The following is a 17,698-nucleotide window of genomic DNA, read 5'->3' as shown; positions in this document are numbered from 1 at the left end:
AAAGAATCGCTTAAGCCCAGGAGTTGGAGGTTGCTGTGAGCTGTGTGAGGCCACAGCACTCTACCGAGGGCCATAAAGTGAGACTCTGTCTCTACAAAAAAAAAAAAAAATTTTTAAATATTTATACTCTTTGGTCCACCAACTCTCAAATTACTGTAAACAACTACTTTTTCTTTTTTAAGGAGCAAAGGTTAAACATTAGAAAATTGCTAATAATAGCAAGAAGCACTGGAACAAGCCAATTGTCCATCAACAGGAAGCTGATTAAATAAATGATGAACCCATTCAGCACAAGGATGCTGGGTTCACATCATATATAGAGTCTTCACTGGCAAAGTCAGTAAGTGTTCTTCTAAAATCCCCCTGAAGTCATGACATGCCACAGGCAGGAGTTTCTTCCAGCTACTGCTCCATTGATCGCTGGCCCACCCTCGAGGGGACAGTGAAGTCTTGACGGCCTTCCGAGGCTGCTGCCCGACCCTCACCCATCTGTAATTAACCCTCCCCTTCTGCCTCTATACAAGCAATTTACACCACTCCCTGCACACCCTTCTCAGTCTGTATCAGAACACAGGAGCAAACGCCTGTGTTCAGCCTTGAGGTTTATATTCTCTACAAAGGAAAAACAGAAGCTTTGGATAGAGATGGCCAGTATACAAAAAGCTGAAGAAATACATTAAAGTTTAGAAAAGACCGTTTCTAAACAGTTGGCCTTCCTCCTCAGTTCTGAGAGCTGGAAGCTAGAGGTGGGCCTGAGTGAGCCTAGCAGTAAAAGACAAAGGCCACCAGGCCATCCCCAGATCACCACTGTCCTTCTGAACGTTCAGTCTCTGGTCTATATTGCAGCTTGCCAGCGGCAGCCGCCACAGCCCTGGACTCCTGAGACTTGCTCACGCCCTTGCACTCTGACTCCTGGAAGAGAAGAGACAGACTGATCCCAGGCAGGACTGCATTAAGTCTATTTTTGTTGTAGTTTTCATTCTTGTTATAGCTGGCTCAGGCTGGATTTGAACTCTCCAGCCTCGGTGTACATGGCCGGCACCCTAAGCACTATGGTACAGGCGCCGTGCCTGACTTTCTTGGAATAATTAAAGTACACTGCCTTTTCTAGGTGGCATGTAGTTGGCTCTCGCTTCTTCAGCTGACAATCCCTTCCTTTTAATTGGGTACTTAGACCATTTATAATTAATGTACTTACCAACATTGTTAGGTTTGCGTCCATCATTTTACTATTTGCTGTTCTCTATTTGCTCCATCTGTCCTTTATCCCCTTGCCCTCTTTTTCTGTCTTCCTTTGGATCAGTCAAGCATTTTCTATAATCCCATTTTATTTCCTTTGTTGGGCTGTTTGCTACCACTCTGCAGTTTCAGTGGGTGCTTTAAGGTTACAGCATTCATCTTTACCATATTCTACATCTACGTGAAATCTAACATGTCACGGATAAGAACACTACAACAGTGTACTTGGATTTCCTCTGTCCTGCTCTATATACATTTGTTGCCATGAATTTCATTTTTACATATGCTATAAAATTTACACTGCATTTTTATTTCTTTTGCTTAATTATGATTTCTAAAAATGTACATAAAAACATATTTTCACATGTAATTATTTCCAATTTTCCTCCTTATTTGTGGAGCTTCAGGATTTTTACCTGCTGTAATTTTCCTTCCACTTCAAAAATATCCATTAATACTTCTTATGGTGTGGTCCACTAGTGATGAATTCTCAGTTTTCACATGTAAGGAAAATTTTCATTGTTTTGCCTTTATTTCTGATAAAAAGTTCTAGGTAGCTTTTTCAGTACAGTCATACACCATGTACCGACATTTTAGTCAAAGATGGACTACATATACAATGTTGGTCTCGCAAGGTTATAATGGAGTTAAAAAATTCTTAATGCCTAGTGACACTGTAGCTGGTCAATATGTTGGAATAAAAACATACTACCCTGCGGGCGGTGCCTGTAGCTCAGTCGGTAAGGTGCTGGCCCCACATACTGAGGGTGGCGGGTTCAAACCCGACCCCGGCCAAGTTGCAACCAAAAAATAGCCGGGCATTGTGGCGGGAGCCTGTAGTCCCAGCTGCTGGGGAGGCTGAGGCAAAAGAATCGCTTAAGCCCAGGAGTTGGAGGTTGCTGTGAGCTGTGTGAGGCCACAGCACTCTACCGAGGGCCATAAAGTGAGACTCTGTCTCTACAAAAAAAAAAAAAAAAAAATACTACCCTGCTAGTTGTATAAAAGTACGTACTAATGTCCTAGGCCTTCATGCTCACTGACCACTCACTGACCCACCCAGAGCAACTTTCAGTTCCCTGAGCTCTGTTCATAGTAAGTCCCCTACACTGTAAGTACCATGTATCTTTCATTCTGTAATTTTACTATGCTGTTTCTATGTTTAAATATATTCAGATACACAAACTCCACATGCTACAAGCACCTACCTGTTCAGTACAGTAACATGCTGTACAGGTTTGTAGCCAAGTAGAACAGTCTGTGCCAGCGGTTCTCAACTTGTGGGTCACAACTCACAGGAACTGCATTAAAGGCATTAGGAAGGTTGAGAACCACTGGTCTATGCCGGTGGTGGAGCAGGTTCTGTGTAATACTAGGTTTGCATAAATACACTTCACCACGTTTGCACGACAACTCAATCATCTGATGAGACATTTCCCAGACTGTGTCCCTGTCATTAAGCAAGGTGACTGTGCTTTCAAGATATGATTCAACTGCTTTCTTACTTAGATTTTGTTTCTGACAAGAACTCTACTGTTGTCAGTATACTTTTTGGCCGGGGCTAGGTTTGAACCTGCCACCTCCGGCATATGGGACCGGCACCCTACTTCTTGAGCCACAGGCACCACTTAGGGCAGCGCATGTGCTTCTGTGGGTAAAGTGCCGGCCCCATATACTGAGGGTGGTGGGTTCAAACCCAGCCCCAGCCCAAAAACTGCAACAAAAAAAGTAGCCGGGCGTTGCAGCGGGCGCCTGTAATCCCAGCTACTCAGGAGGCTGAGGCAAAAGAATCGCCTAAGCCCAAGGATTTGGAGGTTGCTGTGAGCTGTGATGCCATAGCACTCCACTGAGGGTTAGTAAGTGAGACTCTGTCTCAAAAAAAAAAAGACTATTTTGCTTAGGCTGAACTCTTAACTCCTGGGCTTTACCCTCAGCCTCCTGACTAGCTGGGACAGGTATCCCAGGTGCCTGCCACCATGCCTGGCTAGTTTTTCTGCTTTAGTACAGATGAGGGGGTCTCACTCTTGCTCAGGCTCGTCTCAAACTCCTGAGCTCAAGCAATGCTCCCGCCTCAGCCTCCCACAGTGCTAGGATTACTGTGAGCCACTTGCACCCAGTAGGGATTATTTTTATAATCTCATTAATGTTATTTAGACTTGCTCTATGATGCACTTATTTTAAAAAACTGATTCTTCTGGTCTTGCTTTTATGATTAGTTAGGTGTCTCCAGAGCATTGCTCAGATTATTCTCCACTACTAAGGAGGACTTCCTGAAGGGGACAGGGACTGTGCTCTCCTCCAGTCCTGCCCAGTGGTCCTTTCCAGCCTCAGATTGTTCTTCACACTCAGCTGCTGGTCACTGCAGGTCCTGGGACTCTCTCTGCTGTTCTCCCTTCTCTGGTACTCTGTCCCGTGAACTCCAGCAACCTCAGTGTCTCCAGACTCTCAGCTCCATTTCACAACTCAGGGGTCTCACCAGGCTCCACACCTCAGTCTCCTCCGCCCCCCCGCCTGTGGCGTGGAAACTCTCAAGGTCGTCGTCAGCTGGGACCATCATACGGCTCAGCACATTTGTCTGCCACCTCTCAGAGACAGCTGTCTCTTGTTGCCTGGTGTATTTTGAAAACTTTGTTTCATATATTTTATCTGTTTTTGTTGTTGCTGCTGGTTAGGTTATTTCAGGGTAAATTCAGTCCCTTGTTACTCCATTTTGGCCAAAAGTTCTGTATTTCTTCTTAAATGTGTCTATAATTGCTTTCTACCAATTGGTCCATTACCATTACCATCAAATTGCTGAGGAAAAATGTCTTATTTCATAATATTCTCTCAAAAGGAATAAAAGAGGAAAGCCAAGATTCATTCCCCAAGAGGATTAAATTCTTTTTAGGTGAATATCATAACAACAGTCTTCAAAATCTTATTCCAACAGTCAGTATTGAGAACAATTTCACTGTACAGAATTGAAAACTTAATAAAACACATAAGAGCAACCCACAAATGTCTCTTTGTTCCCAAAGAAGAAAACAAAAAATCATGAGGATTTTGTTGGCAGAGTTCAACAGCTGGGTGTCCTACTGTGAGAATGCTTTATTTTCCTGGCAGAAACAAAATATTCTACCACTGTGATCAGCTCACTTTCAAGCGCTTTACACGCGACCTCAGTACCTACCTTGCTTTATTCTTTACAGCACTTCCCCACTCCTTGAAATTGTACTATATAGATTTATGTGCTTTTTTGCTGTGTTTCTCCTTCGTGAGAATGTTAAGTTCCACAAGGTCTAGGATCCCCTGGCCTTCAACAGAGGCTAAATGAGCAAAAAGGATACTTTACAAAACAGACAGAAGAACACGTAAGCAGGGCTCTGAGAGCTCAGGACAGCCCACACTGACAGTGATTATCCGGGAGCCTCACTTTCTCAATTATCTTTCTTTCCTCTCTTTTAAATTTTGATTAAGACATCTTTACTACTTTGGAATCAGAAAAAGAAATTAAGCTGTTTGAAAGAGGAATAGAGTGAGAGTGAGATGGTCCTTCAGAGGCACCTTTTACCCTGCAATGCTCTCCTGGGATGACCTCACACCTGGAGAGCCCTCCCTGGCCCCTCAAGAGTCCCCTCCAGTTTCCTGTGGAGGCCCCAGCACTGAACTGGCGGGCTCCCAGCTGGCCTGTACTAGTGTAACAGGCCCTTTTTCTCTGGAAACCTAAGCCAAATATCGACTGTCCTAGAATGGCAGTCTTCTTCCTCCTCTTCCTGTAGGTCCTGCCATTACATGCCTTGTCATTGTGCCCCTGAACTACGGGAATTTTTCTTTTTTGTCTAGATAGCTCAGTGGGTCAGGGATGCATTTTGCATCATTTCCTGCCAATAAAAGATGAGATAACGTCTTAATCCATTTTCCACTGCTAGAACTGAATACATGAGACCGAGTAATTCATAAAGAAAAGACACTTAATTCCTATAGTTCTGGAGGTTGGGAAGTCTGAGGCTGAGGGGCTGCATGGGGGAGGGCCTGCCTGCTGGTAGGGATTCTGCGTCTAGTCCTGAGGCAGCGGGCATCACACAGTGAAGGGACTCACAGGGACAGCCAAACTGGCTTTTATAACAGACCTTCTCTCAATAATCCATTAATCCACGAATGAAGCCTCTGAGACCCACTCACCTCCCACAGGTCTCTCCTCTCAACGAGAATTGAGTTTCTAACACATGAAATTTTGGGGGACAGTTTCAAACCACAGCAGGTACTCTGAAGATAAATCAGTACATGAAAAGGTCAGGGCAACTAATGAGTGTGTAAAAAGCACAAATGTGAGGGCAGGCAATCATTTTTAGCCATTCCTGTCTTTTCTCTTTGCTATAGGCATCACCAAAATGTTGGGGCACAAAAGTAGATGGCCGACAAGCTTAAAAATGGACAGACAACTCAGGAAAGACAGGTAGTATCTTCCTGGACGTTTACACCCCCAGGGCCTAGTACAGCATCCAAACAACGGTACTGTAACTGCTGTATAAAATAACCTACGGTACCTGACAGACAAGGCCACTTCCAGACAGAAGCAATGTGATATTCCAGGGCCAGGAATGGTGCCGGTTCAGGATGGAGGGAGAGGGCGTAGCTGTTGTGCACACTGTTAGGGAGGGAACATTTGGAAAGTAAAAGCCAAGTCTCTTCTAGGGACCTGAACTACTCCATCAGAATGGCTGGCTTCAAACCTGAATGTTCTCACTCCTCCTTACTTCCCATTATGAATAGTACAGTCGATATACCCAAGTCTTGCATGGAGATTCCACCAATCTGATAAAAAATGAAGACAATTTGATTTTTCTTTTCTTTACCCTAAAGCTCCCAGGGCAACTTCTTTCAAGCTCCAAGGACAAACCCCACATTTGAACACCCCTGAGATTCGCACACATTCTTTCATGGCCGCCCTTCTCTGCCTTTCTCCAAACAAACCAAAGAGCCCTAAACATCCTCAAACTCTCTTGCAGCACTGACATCAATCTGCATGCTGCTCTTACTGCCCTCAGGGCACTCCATACCTGGAAAACAGATCACACGTGGTCAAGACCAGTGGGCCCACCATCAAGACGGGGGCCTGGGTAGGCCCCATCAAGACGGCTCTATCCAGCAATGACGGAACTTAGGAGTCTGCGCACCAGCAAACCCTGACAGCTGAGAATTCTGCCTGGGTCTGCCTAACTACTCTTGTCTAACCTCAGTCCACGCAGGCCTTCCTTCCATATCCCCTTTAAGCCCAGCTCTCAGCCCCCAACCCTGGGATGTGCTGGGACCGTGAGTGGCTGCTGGCCTTCCGCTCAGGCCTCCAAAGCTGGACAGAGCTCAGCCATGCAAAACATGCTGACTCCTCACATACGGCAAGTCACAGCTGACATGACTTCCGGTTCTAAAGCACTACATGTTACAAAGAAGAGTCTCTGCTGAGCAGTGTGAGTGTTGATGGTCACCAGAATTTAGTGAGCCTGAGGGGAAGACTCTGATTCAGTTAAAGACAGAGGGCTCAGCCTGAGCCCAGGCAGGGAACTCGCTTTCCCTGTTGCCTTCCAGTGATGGTCTTGCTTATTTCACAGAGACTGCAAAAGAGAACCAGCACCCACACCCAGCCGCAAGTCTATCAGGCTCCCCACATGCTTGTCCCTACATCCTCGTCCCAGCATCCTCAGCCTTCCCTTCATCTGGAGAGCCCCTCTACTCAGCCTTAGGCACTGGGTCCTATTCTCACTGCAGCCCCTCTGTCCCAGCCACCAGTCTTCCATTCTCCCCTGGATTATCACCAGGAGCACACCAAAATGTTCTTTCTTTTTTTTTTTTTTTAGGGACAGAGTCTCACTTTATTGCCCTCGGTAGAGTGCTGTGACGTCACAGCTCACAGCAACCTCCAGCTCTTGGGCTTAGGTAGATTCTCTTGCCTCAGCCTCCCAAGTAGCTGGGACCACAGGTATCCACCACAATGCCCAGCTATTTTTTTGTGGAAATTTGGCTGGTGTCGGGTTCAAACCCACCACCCTCAGTATATGGGCCTGGTGCCCTACTCACTGAGCCACCGGCACTGCCCACACAACAGGATGTTCTAATGGAAGAAAACGTTCTCACTCCAACCACCCCTCCCCCAATCTTTCTCCTTCTAGCTTGAGCCCCCTCAATCAGACTTTTGCCCCCAGCACTCCAATAAGCCCCTCCCATCAACCTTGATCTCCTAGTCACCAAGCAACCTTGATCTCCCAGTCACCAAGCCCAGTTGCGCAGATCTCAGCAACAAGCTTTCCTTACCCCTGTGCCGGGCTCTGCTCCTCACTCACTGTCCAGGCCTCTGACTCCTCCTCCGTCCTCACCTGCCAGGGCTCTAGGCACCACCTATCAGCAGCTACAGTCAGATATGGGCCCTAACTTCTCCCCTGAACTATATTTATATCACCCTCTCCACTTCACCTGGGTATTTAATAGGCACCTCAGTATGTCCAAAACCAAACTCATTACTTCCCCTGCTCCAAAGCACCTGCTCTTTCCACAACTGTCCCATCTCAGAACCTGAAACCATCTTCCAGTCACTCAGAAAATGCTGGAATTTGTAAATGCAGAATTCCACACATCGTCTCACCTCCATGGCTACCCACCTTAGCCCAAGCCCCTGTCAACTCTTTCTTCACTGGGTGACTCCTAGAGTCCCTCGCTGGTCTCCGGGTCTCCCAACCCCAGTCTGTTCTCATGGTCAGAGACAAGTGACACACACATTGATTCTTGCCACTCCTCTGCTCTAAAGCTGCTATAGTGGCCTCCGTTCCCATATGGACCTCCTGCCCACACACTGCCATGGGGCCTCATCCACAGTGGCTCTTACGGGAGCAGCTGACACACCATGTTCCACTTCACTTATTATCTGTCTCCCCCAACAGAACATAAAGTCCACGCAAGCACTCACAGAGCCTCAGCATCCACAAGTCTTCCTGGGCAGACCAGGTACTCAACTTTGTTAAATGAATGGCTAAAAAAGTGCTGGATGGACCAACAGTACTGTTAAAAATGCTCTATCACCAACAGATATGTCCACTCATCAGCATGGACCCTGCGTGCACAGCAACTGTCTCAGCACCCAGAGTATAACTACCTGGGGCAGAAAAGGAAAGAACTTCCTGTGAGCTAACAGAGCTCTGTCACTGCCCCCACCTCACAGCATTAGTAAGAACAACAAGGGGTTTTCACACCAGGAGACACTGCTGACTGCGGGCGTCCGTGTCCCAGGAACTTTCCACACACCTGGGCCTAACCTCACCACAGTCCTGTCAGGAAGATACTTTTATCTCTATATCACAGCTGGAAAAGAAACTCAGAAAGCTAAGCAACTCACCCCACACCATAGAATCTGAAAATACGACTGAAACCCAGTTCTCCAGCCAAGGCTTCCTCTCCAATACTAAATCACACTACAATGGGGATGTGCCAAAGTGGTGGGTCCTTCTGACAATGAGACACTTTAGCCCACGCACCGGTGCTCTCATTCTCCTCTGTGTTGTCTGGCTCCCTTTGTCCTTAACGACACTCCAGATCCTGGCCCTCAGTTTAGTCTGAGACAAATGACTGACCCACTCTCCGTGCTGTAGGAGACCCCTGGCAAAGCAAAAACCCATCTAAATCTATGCTCTGTGGTGTCATCTCCAGGTAAAGAGTGCTGACTTAATCTGTCAGCTTTCAGGATTTTATTTCAGTAAATATTTTCCCTGCAGATTTCACTTTGGAAAGAAACGTGCTCTAATGGAGGAGAAGCAGGAGTCTGGAACAGGGTCCTGTCTCCACCACTGTAAACCACGCCTCTTTCCAAGGCCACTCCATGAAAGTTATCTCCTACAGTTCAGGCAGGTCTGCCAAAGTCACTGCAGAAGATAGACACTCCCTTGGGAAAGGAGGGTACGTGCCAGCTAAAAGGAATTGGGGGCCAAGCAAAGATACGGGACACCAAGGGGCAAAAAGCCGGAGGCAGTGCTGAAGCAGCCCAGTGTTCCTGGTCTGGCTGGAGTGCGGCCCAGATAAGGCTCATGGAGCCTGGAAGAGGCAGACCCAGCTGGGGGCTCCAGGGCATGAGCAAAGCCTGCCCTGCTCCTTGTCAGTGTGGCGGCACAGGCTGTATTCTGGGTCGAGTGGAAATGGTCAAAGCAGACTTAAGCTGGCTCATAACGTGCTCTCATCCTCCTAATCTGCGAAGGAAGAGTGAAGAGATACCACAGAAAGGTGCCTGCCAGCCTCAGGAGGCTGCTGTTAAAGGACAGGCGTCAGCTTCGGCCAGCTGCCTTTCTGGATGAAGTATTTCCTTTGGGCCAAGGAGGAACGCAGGACTGCTGAGGACTGCATTCTTCAGTATTTCACGTGAGGGTAAAATGGCTATAAGCTGATGGAGATCAGTGGCCGGGAGTGGAAGGACAGACTAGCCGATTAAGATACACAGGCCTGTCCATCTACGACTGCCTGCTCAGGATCCAAACTAGGCTGCCTTCAAAGCACATTCTTGAGGATTTTGTGAAAGGCCCACGAAGTGCCTCATTTGCCCAGTACCTCCTTACACCAGACATTGTACAAAGCAAAATCAGCATCTAGTTCCTCTTTTCAAAGAGCACAGAGCTGATATAGGAAGTAGATATTTACCTTTAAAAGTTACCCTTTAGCCTAGAAATTAAAAAAAAAAACTACACACATGCACACATAAACAAATAAAAGCTTACAGCAAACAAAAAGCCAGCTCCCCTTTTCTAGAAAGACTGGAAGATCTGGCTGCTCCGGGGCCACATTCCTGCCAGGTATCAGCAGGGCCGGCATGGTGGATGGTGGCTACCGCCCCTTCCCACAGAACCGCGTTCTCCACTCCACAGCCCTCAGCTTCACTGGTGGATGCTTTTTCAAATTTCTGCCTTCTGTGTGACTATTAGATATATCACTAGCTAGCCTATATCAAGAAAAACAAAAGCAAGAGGAAAGCCAAAATACACAAGATAGGGAACAAGACTAGGGAAACAGCCCCAGACAGACCAAAAAAAGCTGAATTAAATGGATAATTTTCTACGAACACATAAATCACCAAAATCAAACCTGTAAGGAGACAGCCTAAACGTGCCAAAGACTTAGAAAAAGCTATAATAGTTATCAAAGTGCTGATATTTTAAAAAGACCAGGCTTAGGCTCAGCGCCTGCAGCTCAATGACTAGGATGCTAGCCACATACACCGGAGCTGGTGGGTTTGAATCCAGCCCGGGCCTGCCAAACAACAAGAACTGGAACCAAAAAGTAGCTGGGCATTGTGGCCAGCGCCTTTAGTCCCAGCTGCTTGGGAGGCTGAGAAAGGAGAATTGCTTGAGCCCAAGAGTTTGAGGTTACTGTGAGCTGCGACACCAGGGACTCTACCAAGGGCCACATAGTGAGACTCTGTCTCAAAAAAAAAAAAAAAAAAGGCTTAAACAGTTTTAACAGTTTTATAGGGGAATTCTGCCAAATTTTAAATAAACAAGTAATTTCGGGCGGTGCCTGTGGCCCAATGGAGTGGGGTACCGGCCTCATAATAAGCCAGAGGTGGTGGGTTCAAACGCAGCCCCGGCCAAAAACTGCAAAAAAAAAAAAAAAAAAGAAAATTAAGAAACAAGTAATTTCAAAAGTATTGAAACTGGCTAAATCCAAGGGAGAAAACTTTTATAAAGCTCTAGAAAACACTAAAACAACTTGAGAAAAATAGTATTAAAAAGAAAATTATAGATTATGCTCACAAATCATGACATAAGATTTCTAAATAAAATCTTTTTTTTTTTTTTTTTTTTGTAGAGACAGAGTCTCACTGTACCGCCCTCGGGTAGAGTGCCATGGCGTCACACGGCTCACAGCAACCTCTAACTCTTGGGCTTACGCGATTCTCTTGCCTCAGCCTCCCGAGCAGCTGGGACTACAGGCACCCGCCACAATGCCCGGCTATTTTTTGGTTGCAGTTTGGCCGGGGCTGGGCTTGAACCCGCCACCCTCGGTATATGGGGCCGGCGCCCTGCTCACTGAGCCACAGGCGCCGCCCTCTAAATAAAATCTTAATGAATATGTGCTCGCTGCGGCAGCACATATACTAAAAATATTAATGAATAGAATCTCACTATACAATAACAGGGTTCACCCAGGAATACAATGACAATTCAATAATATAAATCTATTATATAACTCAACCTATTAACTGGTCAAGGGAAAAAAATCTCTACAATTATTTCATGGGTATAAAATGGCATTTCAAAACATTTAAGTACCATTTTTGATTAAAAGAACAACATAAGCAACAAATCCTTTAATAAAATGACCACCATAGCACTTAATGACAGCAACACCAAAAGCATTCTCATCAAAGTCAGGAACTACACAAATCCTCAGCCCTATTATTTCACTTATTCTGCAAATATAATGCAATCAGAAAGTAGAATGAAACCAGAGACACAAAAATTACAAGGGACAAAATTCTTTCTTATTATTTATAGCTGACATAATAGCATACATAGAAAATCCAAGAGAGGCTTGGCACCTGTGACTGAAGCGGCTAAGGCGCCAGCCACATATACCTGAGCTGGCGGGTTGGAATCCAGCCCGGGCCCGCCAAACAATGATGGCTGTAACCAAAAAAATAGCTAGGCGTTGCAGCGGGCGCCTGTAGTCCCAGCTACTTGGGAGGCACAGGCAGGAGAATCGCTTGAGTCCAGGAGTTGGAGGTTGCCATAAGCTGTGATGTCACAGCACTCTACCCAAGACGACAGCTTGAGGCTCTGCCTCAGAAAAAAAAGAAAAAAAAAAGAAAATCCAAGAGAACGAGCTGCAAAAACTATTAGAAACAACAGGATTTTTTTTTTTTTGAGACAGAGTCTCACTTTTTCACCCTCGGTAGAGTGCTGTGGCATCACAGTTCACAGCAACCTCAAACTCTTGGGCTAAAGGAATTCTCTTGCCTTAGTCTTCCAAGTAGCTGGGACTACAGGCACCCACCACAGTGCCCGGCTATTTTTTTTTTTTTTTTTTTGTAGTAGTTGTCATTGTTGTTTAGCAGGCCTGGGCTGGGTTCAAACCCACCAGCTCCGGTGTATGTGGCTGGGGCCCTAGCCGCTGAGCTATAGGCTTCAAGCCTAGAAACAACAAGGTTAAGGAAATTTTGAGTTTCAAAGTTAAGACAAATAAGGCTGGATGTTGTGTATCGAGCCTGTAATCTCAGCATTTTGGGAGACTAAACTGGAAGTTCAGGATCAGCCTGGGCAAACATAGCGAGATGCCATCTCTACAAAAAATATAAAAATTGGGCGGCGCCTGTGGCTCAGCGGGTAGGGCGCCAGTCCCATATGCCGGAGGTGGTGGGTTCAAACCCAGCCCCGGCCAAAAAAAAAAAAATATATATATATAAAAATTAGCCAGATGTGGTGGTGCGTGCCTGTAAACCCAGCTACTCAGAAATCTGAGGCAGAAGGATTACTTGAGCTAGAAATTCAAGGTTACAGCGAGCTACAATTGTGACTCTACACTCTAGCCTGGGTGACAGAGTAAGATGCTGTCTCTCTCTCAAAAAAAAAAAACAGAAAGAAAGAAAGGAAAAAAAAGAAGGAAAGGCTTGCCACCTGTAGCTAAATGGCTAGGGCGCCAGCCACATATACCTGCTGGGCTGGCAGGCTCAAACCCCACCAGGGCCTGCTAAACAACAATGACAACTACAAAAAAAAAATAGCCGGGAACTCAGGTGGCGCCTGTGGCTCAGTGAATAGGGCACCGGCCCCATATGCCGAGGGTCGTGGGTTCAAACCCAGCCCCGGCCAAAATGCAACAACAACAAAAAAAATAGTCAGGCGTTGTGGCAGGCGCCTGTAGTCACAGCTGCTCCGGAGGCTGAGGCAGGAGAATCGCAGAAGCCCAAGAGTTAGAGGTTGCTGTGAGCTGTGTGACGTCATGGCACTCTACCTGAGGGCGGTACAGTGAGACTCTGTCTCTACAAAAAAAAAAAAATAGCCGGGAACTGTGGTGGGTGCCTGTAGTCCCAGCTACTCGGGGGCTGAGATGAGAAAATCACTTAAGCCCAGGAGCTAGAGGTTGCTGTGAGCAATAAAACCACAGCACTCAACAACAGGAAAACTGAGTGAGACTTTGTCTAAAAATATACATATATATGTAAATATTAGATACTAGGCTTGGCGCCTACAGCTCAAGTGGCTAAGGTGCCAGCCACATACACCTGAGCTGGCAGGTTTGCATCCAGCCTGGGCCTGCCAAACAACAACACCTGCCAGAGTTGTGGCAGGCGCCTATAGTCCCAGCTACTTGGGAGGCTAAGGCAGGAGAATCACTTGAGCCCAGGAGTTGGAGGTTGCTGTGAGCTGTGATACCAAGGCATTCTACCTGGGGTGACAGCTTGAGGCTCTGTCTCAAAAAATAAATAAATAAATAAATATTAGATAATAAATTGATTTTGATAAATACGATAATAACATAAGGGTTATACATATTTCCAAAAGGCCTTTGTTCAAGATATCCTGAAAAGGATGAAAAAATTTGTTTTAAAACATTTCAGGGTGGCGCCTGTGGCTCAAAGGGGAAGGGCACCGGTCCCATATGCCGGAGGTGGCGGGTTCAAACCCAGCCCCAGCCAAAAACCACACACAAACAAACAAACAAAAAAAAAAAGTAATAAATAAATAAAATAAAATCTATAAAAAAAAAAAAACATTTCAGTCCCCCACCCTAAAAAAATGGAGGTAAGAAGGGACAGATGATCCAAGATTGGATAAACACTGAAAACTGCTGAATCTAAGTGACAGATGCACAAGGTTCACTATATTGTGTTCTTTATTTTTGCATAACTGAAAATATCCACAATAAAGAGCTTAAAAATATGTAGCAGAGGACCCAAATAAAGGGTCATTAAAGACATAAGTAACTGCAAGGTGTACTATAGGTTTATAAAAATACAGAAAAATGCCACCTAACAAGTAATACAAATTAAAGCTACAAATCAGATACCATTTGCATCAATCACACAAAGGTCAAAACATGTGCTGAGGCTTGACATGGTGGCTCACACCTGTAATACCAGTACCACCACTTTGGTAGGCTGAGCCAGGAAGATGACTTGAGGCAGGAGCTACAGACCAGGCTGGGCAACATACGGAGATGCCCTCTCTACAAAAAAGCTTTTTTTTTTGTTTTTGTGAGATACAGTCTTAAAGCTGTTGCCCTGAGTAGGGTGCTGTAGCGTCACAGCTCACAGCAACCTCAAACTCTTGGGCTTAAGCAATTCTCTTGCCTCGGCCTCCCAAGTAGCTGGGATAGGCGCCTGCCACAACGCCTGGCTATTTTTTCATTGCAGTTGTCATTGATGTTTAGCAGGCCCAGGCTGGGTTCGAACCCACCAGCCTTGGTGTATGAGGCCAAGGCTCTACCCTCTGAGCCACGAGTGCTGCCCTACAAAAAAGCTTTTGAAAACAGCCAAGCATGGTGGCACACCTGTGGTTTCAGCTACTCAAGGGGCTGAAGCAGAAGGACTTTGTGAGCCCAGGAGTTCCAAGCCACTGTGATGGCACCACTGCATTCCAGCCTGGGTGATACAGCAAGACCCCACCACAAACATACCCCCCCACAAAAGAGCGCAAATACATGGTATTAGTGCAGGGGTGGTGGTGGTGGTGGTGGTGCAGCTCACACTGATGGTGAGCACGAATGAGTGCAACTTCTTTAGAGGGTAATCTGGCTTTATGTTCCACAGTTACAAACGCACACCCCTTGACCCAGCAATTTCCCTTCTAAGAATTTATTCTATAGTATTTGTTCATTCAAAAAGTATTTTCTACCACCTACTATGTGCCTGGCACTGGATGCAGAGGGAGAGAACAACATCTGTTTTCACGGCGCTTCCATTCTTGTAGAGGAGGAGACACAGGTAAACAAATGGACAAGTAGGCATGCAATAATTATAACGTCAGGTGAGTGATAAGGTAAACTGAACAGGATGGTCTGAGAAGATGACAGCCCAGCAGAGCCTGAGTGAAGGAGAGAACACAGCACACAAATGTCTGGGGGAAAGGCCAGTGCAGTGGCTCACGCCTGTAATCCTAGCACTCTGGGAGACCAAAGCAAAACCTCAGGAGCTCCCCTGAACTCACGAGTTCTAGACCAGCCTGAGTAAGAGGGAGACCCGCGTCTCTAAAAACACCTGGGCATTGTGGCGGGCACCTGTAGTCCCAGCTACTTGGGAGGCTGAGGCAAGAGAATCGTTTGAGCCCAAGTGTTAGAGGTTGTTATTGGCTGTAACACCACAACACTCCACTGAGGGTGACAAAGTGAGACTTTGTCTCAAAAAAAAAAAAAAGTCTGGTGGAGGCAAGTGGGAAAGAAGGCAGGGGTAACACAAATTTGGCCTTCTTTCCCTCAGTTTTGAATTTATTTCCCTAACAGCCATTTGTTTATCCAAAAGATATGGGTACAATTCCAATGTCTCTGTCCCGATACAAAAAAAAAAATTAATTAGGTCATTTTAATACAGTAAAATGACTGTACATAACAGCGTGAAATTTTTGGGCGGTGCCCATAGCTTAGTGGGTAAGGGCACCAGCCACACACACAAGACTGGCAGGTTCAAACTTGGGCTAGCTAAAACAACAATGACAACTGCAACAAAAAGAATAGCCCAGTGTTGTGGCAGATGCCTGTAGTCCCAGCTAATTGGGAGGCTGAGACAAGAGAATCGCTTAAGCCCAAGAGTTTGAGGTTGCCGTGAGCTGCGATGCCACAGCACTCTACCCAGGACAACAGCTTGAGACTCTATCCCCCCCTCCAAAAAAAGTATGATATTTTCAAAGGAATAATTTTCCCACTTATCTAAGCATTATGTGAAGCCTGTTAAGTGCATTAAAATTAATCATGAGTTTTTACTGCAGATAAATCTTTTCACAGCAAAAGAAAAGATTAGTTTCACAAAAACATACAATTTTCCATACACACAAAAACAGAACTGTCCCCGTGAGAACCATTGTCTTAGTTTAATTTCATGATCTTCTAAGCAAGGAAGCTAAAATTTTTATCTCAGGGCCCATTTGCATAAATATTTTACACTGAAGTGGCTAGCATCAATTAAAGGCATTCCAGTCGAACCCAAAAAAATTACTCTGCTACACCACCTGAGAACACAATGTACGCTAACTTTTTCAAACACCACCAGGAAATATTAAGGCTTCAAAATTGCCATGAATATGTTCTACAAACAGACGGCTAATTAAGAAGCCAGCAGACAGGGAGAAAAATTTGTCCCTATCAAATGTGCTCCTATCTCAATTTTTTAGATCAGAAAGGGGAAGGCAAATAACCAAATGACTTCCGTACTCTACGGGTGATTCCCAAGGAGATGAACTCACGTGGGTAGATTTCAAGCGCCACAGCCACTGCACAGCGAACGACAGTTGAGGATGCGCTGCATCCTTCCTTCCCCGGGGACACAGCAGCCCATTTAACCCTCGCCCAAAGGGCAGTTCAGAGCGACCACGCTGCTTCCAGACCAACAGTCGGCCCAGGGACAGCCCGGGGAACCAGTGAGCGTCCCCGCACGCAGCCCACTTTCACTGGGCGCTCGGTTTGGGGCCCAAAGCGAAACGGGAGACCCGAACAGGCCCAGCGCTCCCAGGGCCTCCCCCGCCTCCCCGGCCTGAGGTGCCGGGCGTCCGGAGACCCCCCAAGGACTCCCCACCGCCTCACCCCCGCTCCCGCGCGAGGTCACGACTTGCCGGCCTCCCCAAACCCCCTGCTGAAGGCGTCCCCACCAGGGAAAGCGTAGGGATCCGAGGGTGGGGCGGGAGCGCTGGGCCCGTGAGTAGGGGCGCAGACGCCAGGGTGGCGAGGGGCAGGGGAGGGTGCACCCGGGGGGCGGGCCCCGGAGGAGGCAGGGGGAGACCGGGGGCTACGCACGGGCCGTGGAAAGGAAGCGGTCCCGAGAAGGGGCTGAGGCCGCGGCCGGAGGTGGGAGCCGGGAGCGGGGCGTCCCAGCAGCAGGTTAACTGCGGGAGCAGGACGTGCGGGGGCTTTCCGCGGGCCGCACCTGCAGGCCAGGTGAGGGCCGTCCCTCTCCCCGCGCGCGGCTCACCTGCCCAGCGTCCGCTTCATACCCGCGTCGGCCGCGCAGCGCGGCTCAACCAGCCCCTTGCCCGCCAGGCGCAGGTTCTGCTTCAGGCGGCAGTCGCCGTCCAGCGCCGCGGCGGCCAAGCCGGGGGAGGACGAGCCCGAGGCGGCGCAGCGCTCATGCTCCAAGGTGACGGGCTCGGTCCGCTTCCTCATGCCGCGGCCGACAGGATGCTGGCTGGCCTCGCCCGCCCGCCTGCGCCACACTCGCCGCCGCTCACAGCCCCCGCCGCGCGGAGCCCGGAGCCCGCCGCCCGCCGCTCCTCACATCCCAGCCCCAGTCTCCGTCGCCCGCTACGCC

At 47.4% G+C, this 17,698-nt stretch overlaps 1 protein-coding gene across 5 annotated transcripts in view; it reads right to left on the bottom strand.

Annotated features, from left to right (window-relative positions):
- The window catches only part of ABHD12 (abhydrolase domain containing 12, lysophospholipase), a 57,595-nt gene extending 39,897 nt beyond the window's left edge, over positions 1-17,698 (bottom strand). For 4 of the 5 annotated variants that reach the window (XM_053578216.1, XM_053578220.1, XM_053578219.1 and 1 more), the window contains exon 1: positions 17,363-17,697. In XM_053578216.1, the coding sequence (XP_053434191.1) occupies positions 17,363-17,553 (191 nt within the window). In that variant the 5' untranslated portion in view covers positions 17,554-17,697. Of the gene's footprint in view, positions 1-17,362 lie in introns of all 5 variants that reach the window. The other variant, XM_053578215.1, reaches the window with a different exon arrangement.

Source organism: Nycticebus coucang, chromosome 24 (genome assembly GCF_027406575.1).
Source record: "Nycticebus coucang isolate mNycCou1 chromosome 24, mNycCou1.pri, whole genome shotgun sequence".
In the NCBI taxonomy this organism is placed as follows: Eukaryota; Metazoa; Chordata; class Mammalia; order Primates; family Lorisidae; genus Nycticebus; species Nycticebus coucang.
The sequence above is the reverse complement of the archived record's forward strand: the minus strand, read 5'-3'. Positions and strand labels throughout refer to the sequence as shown.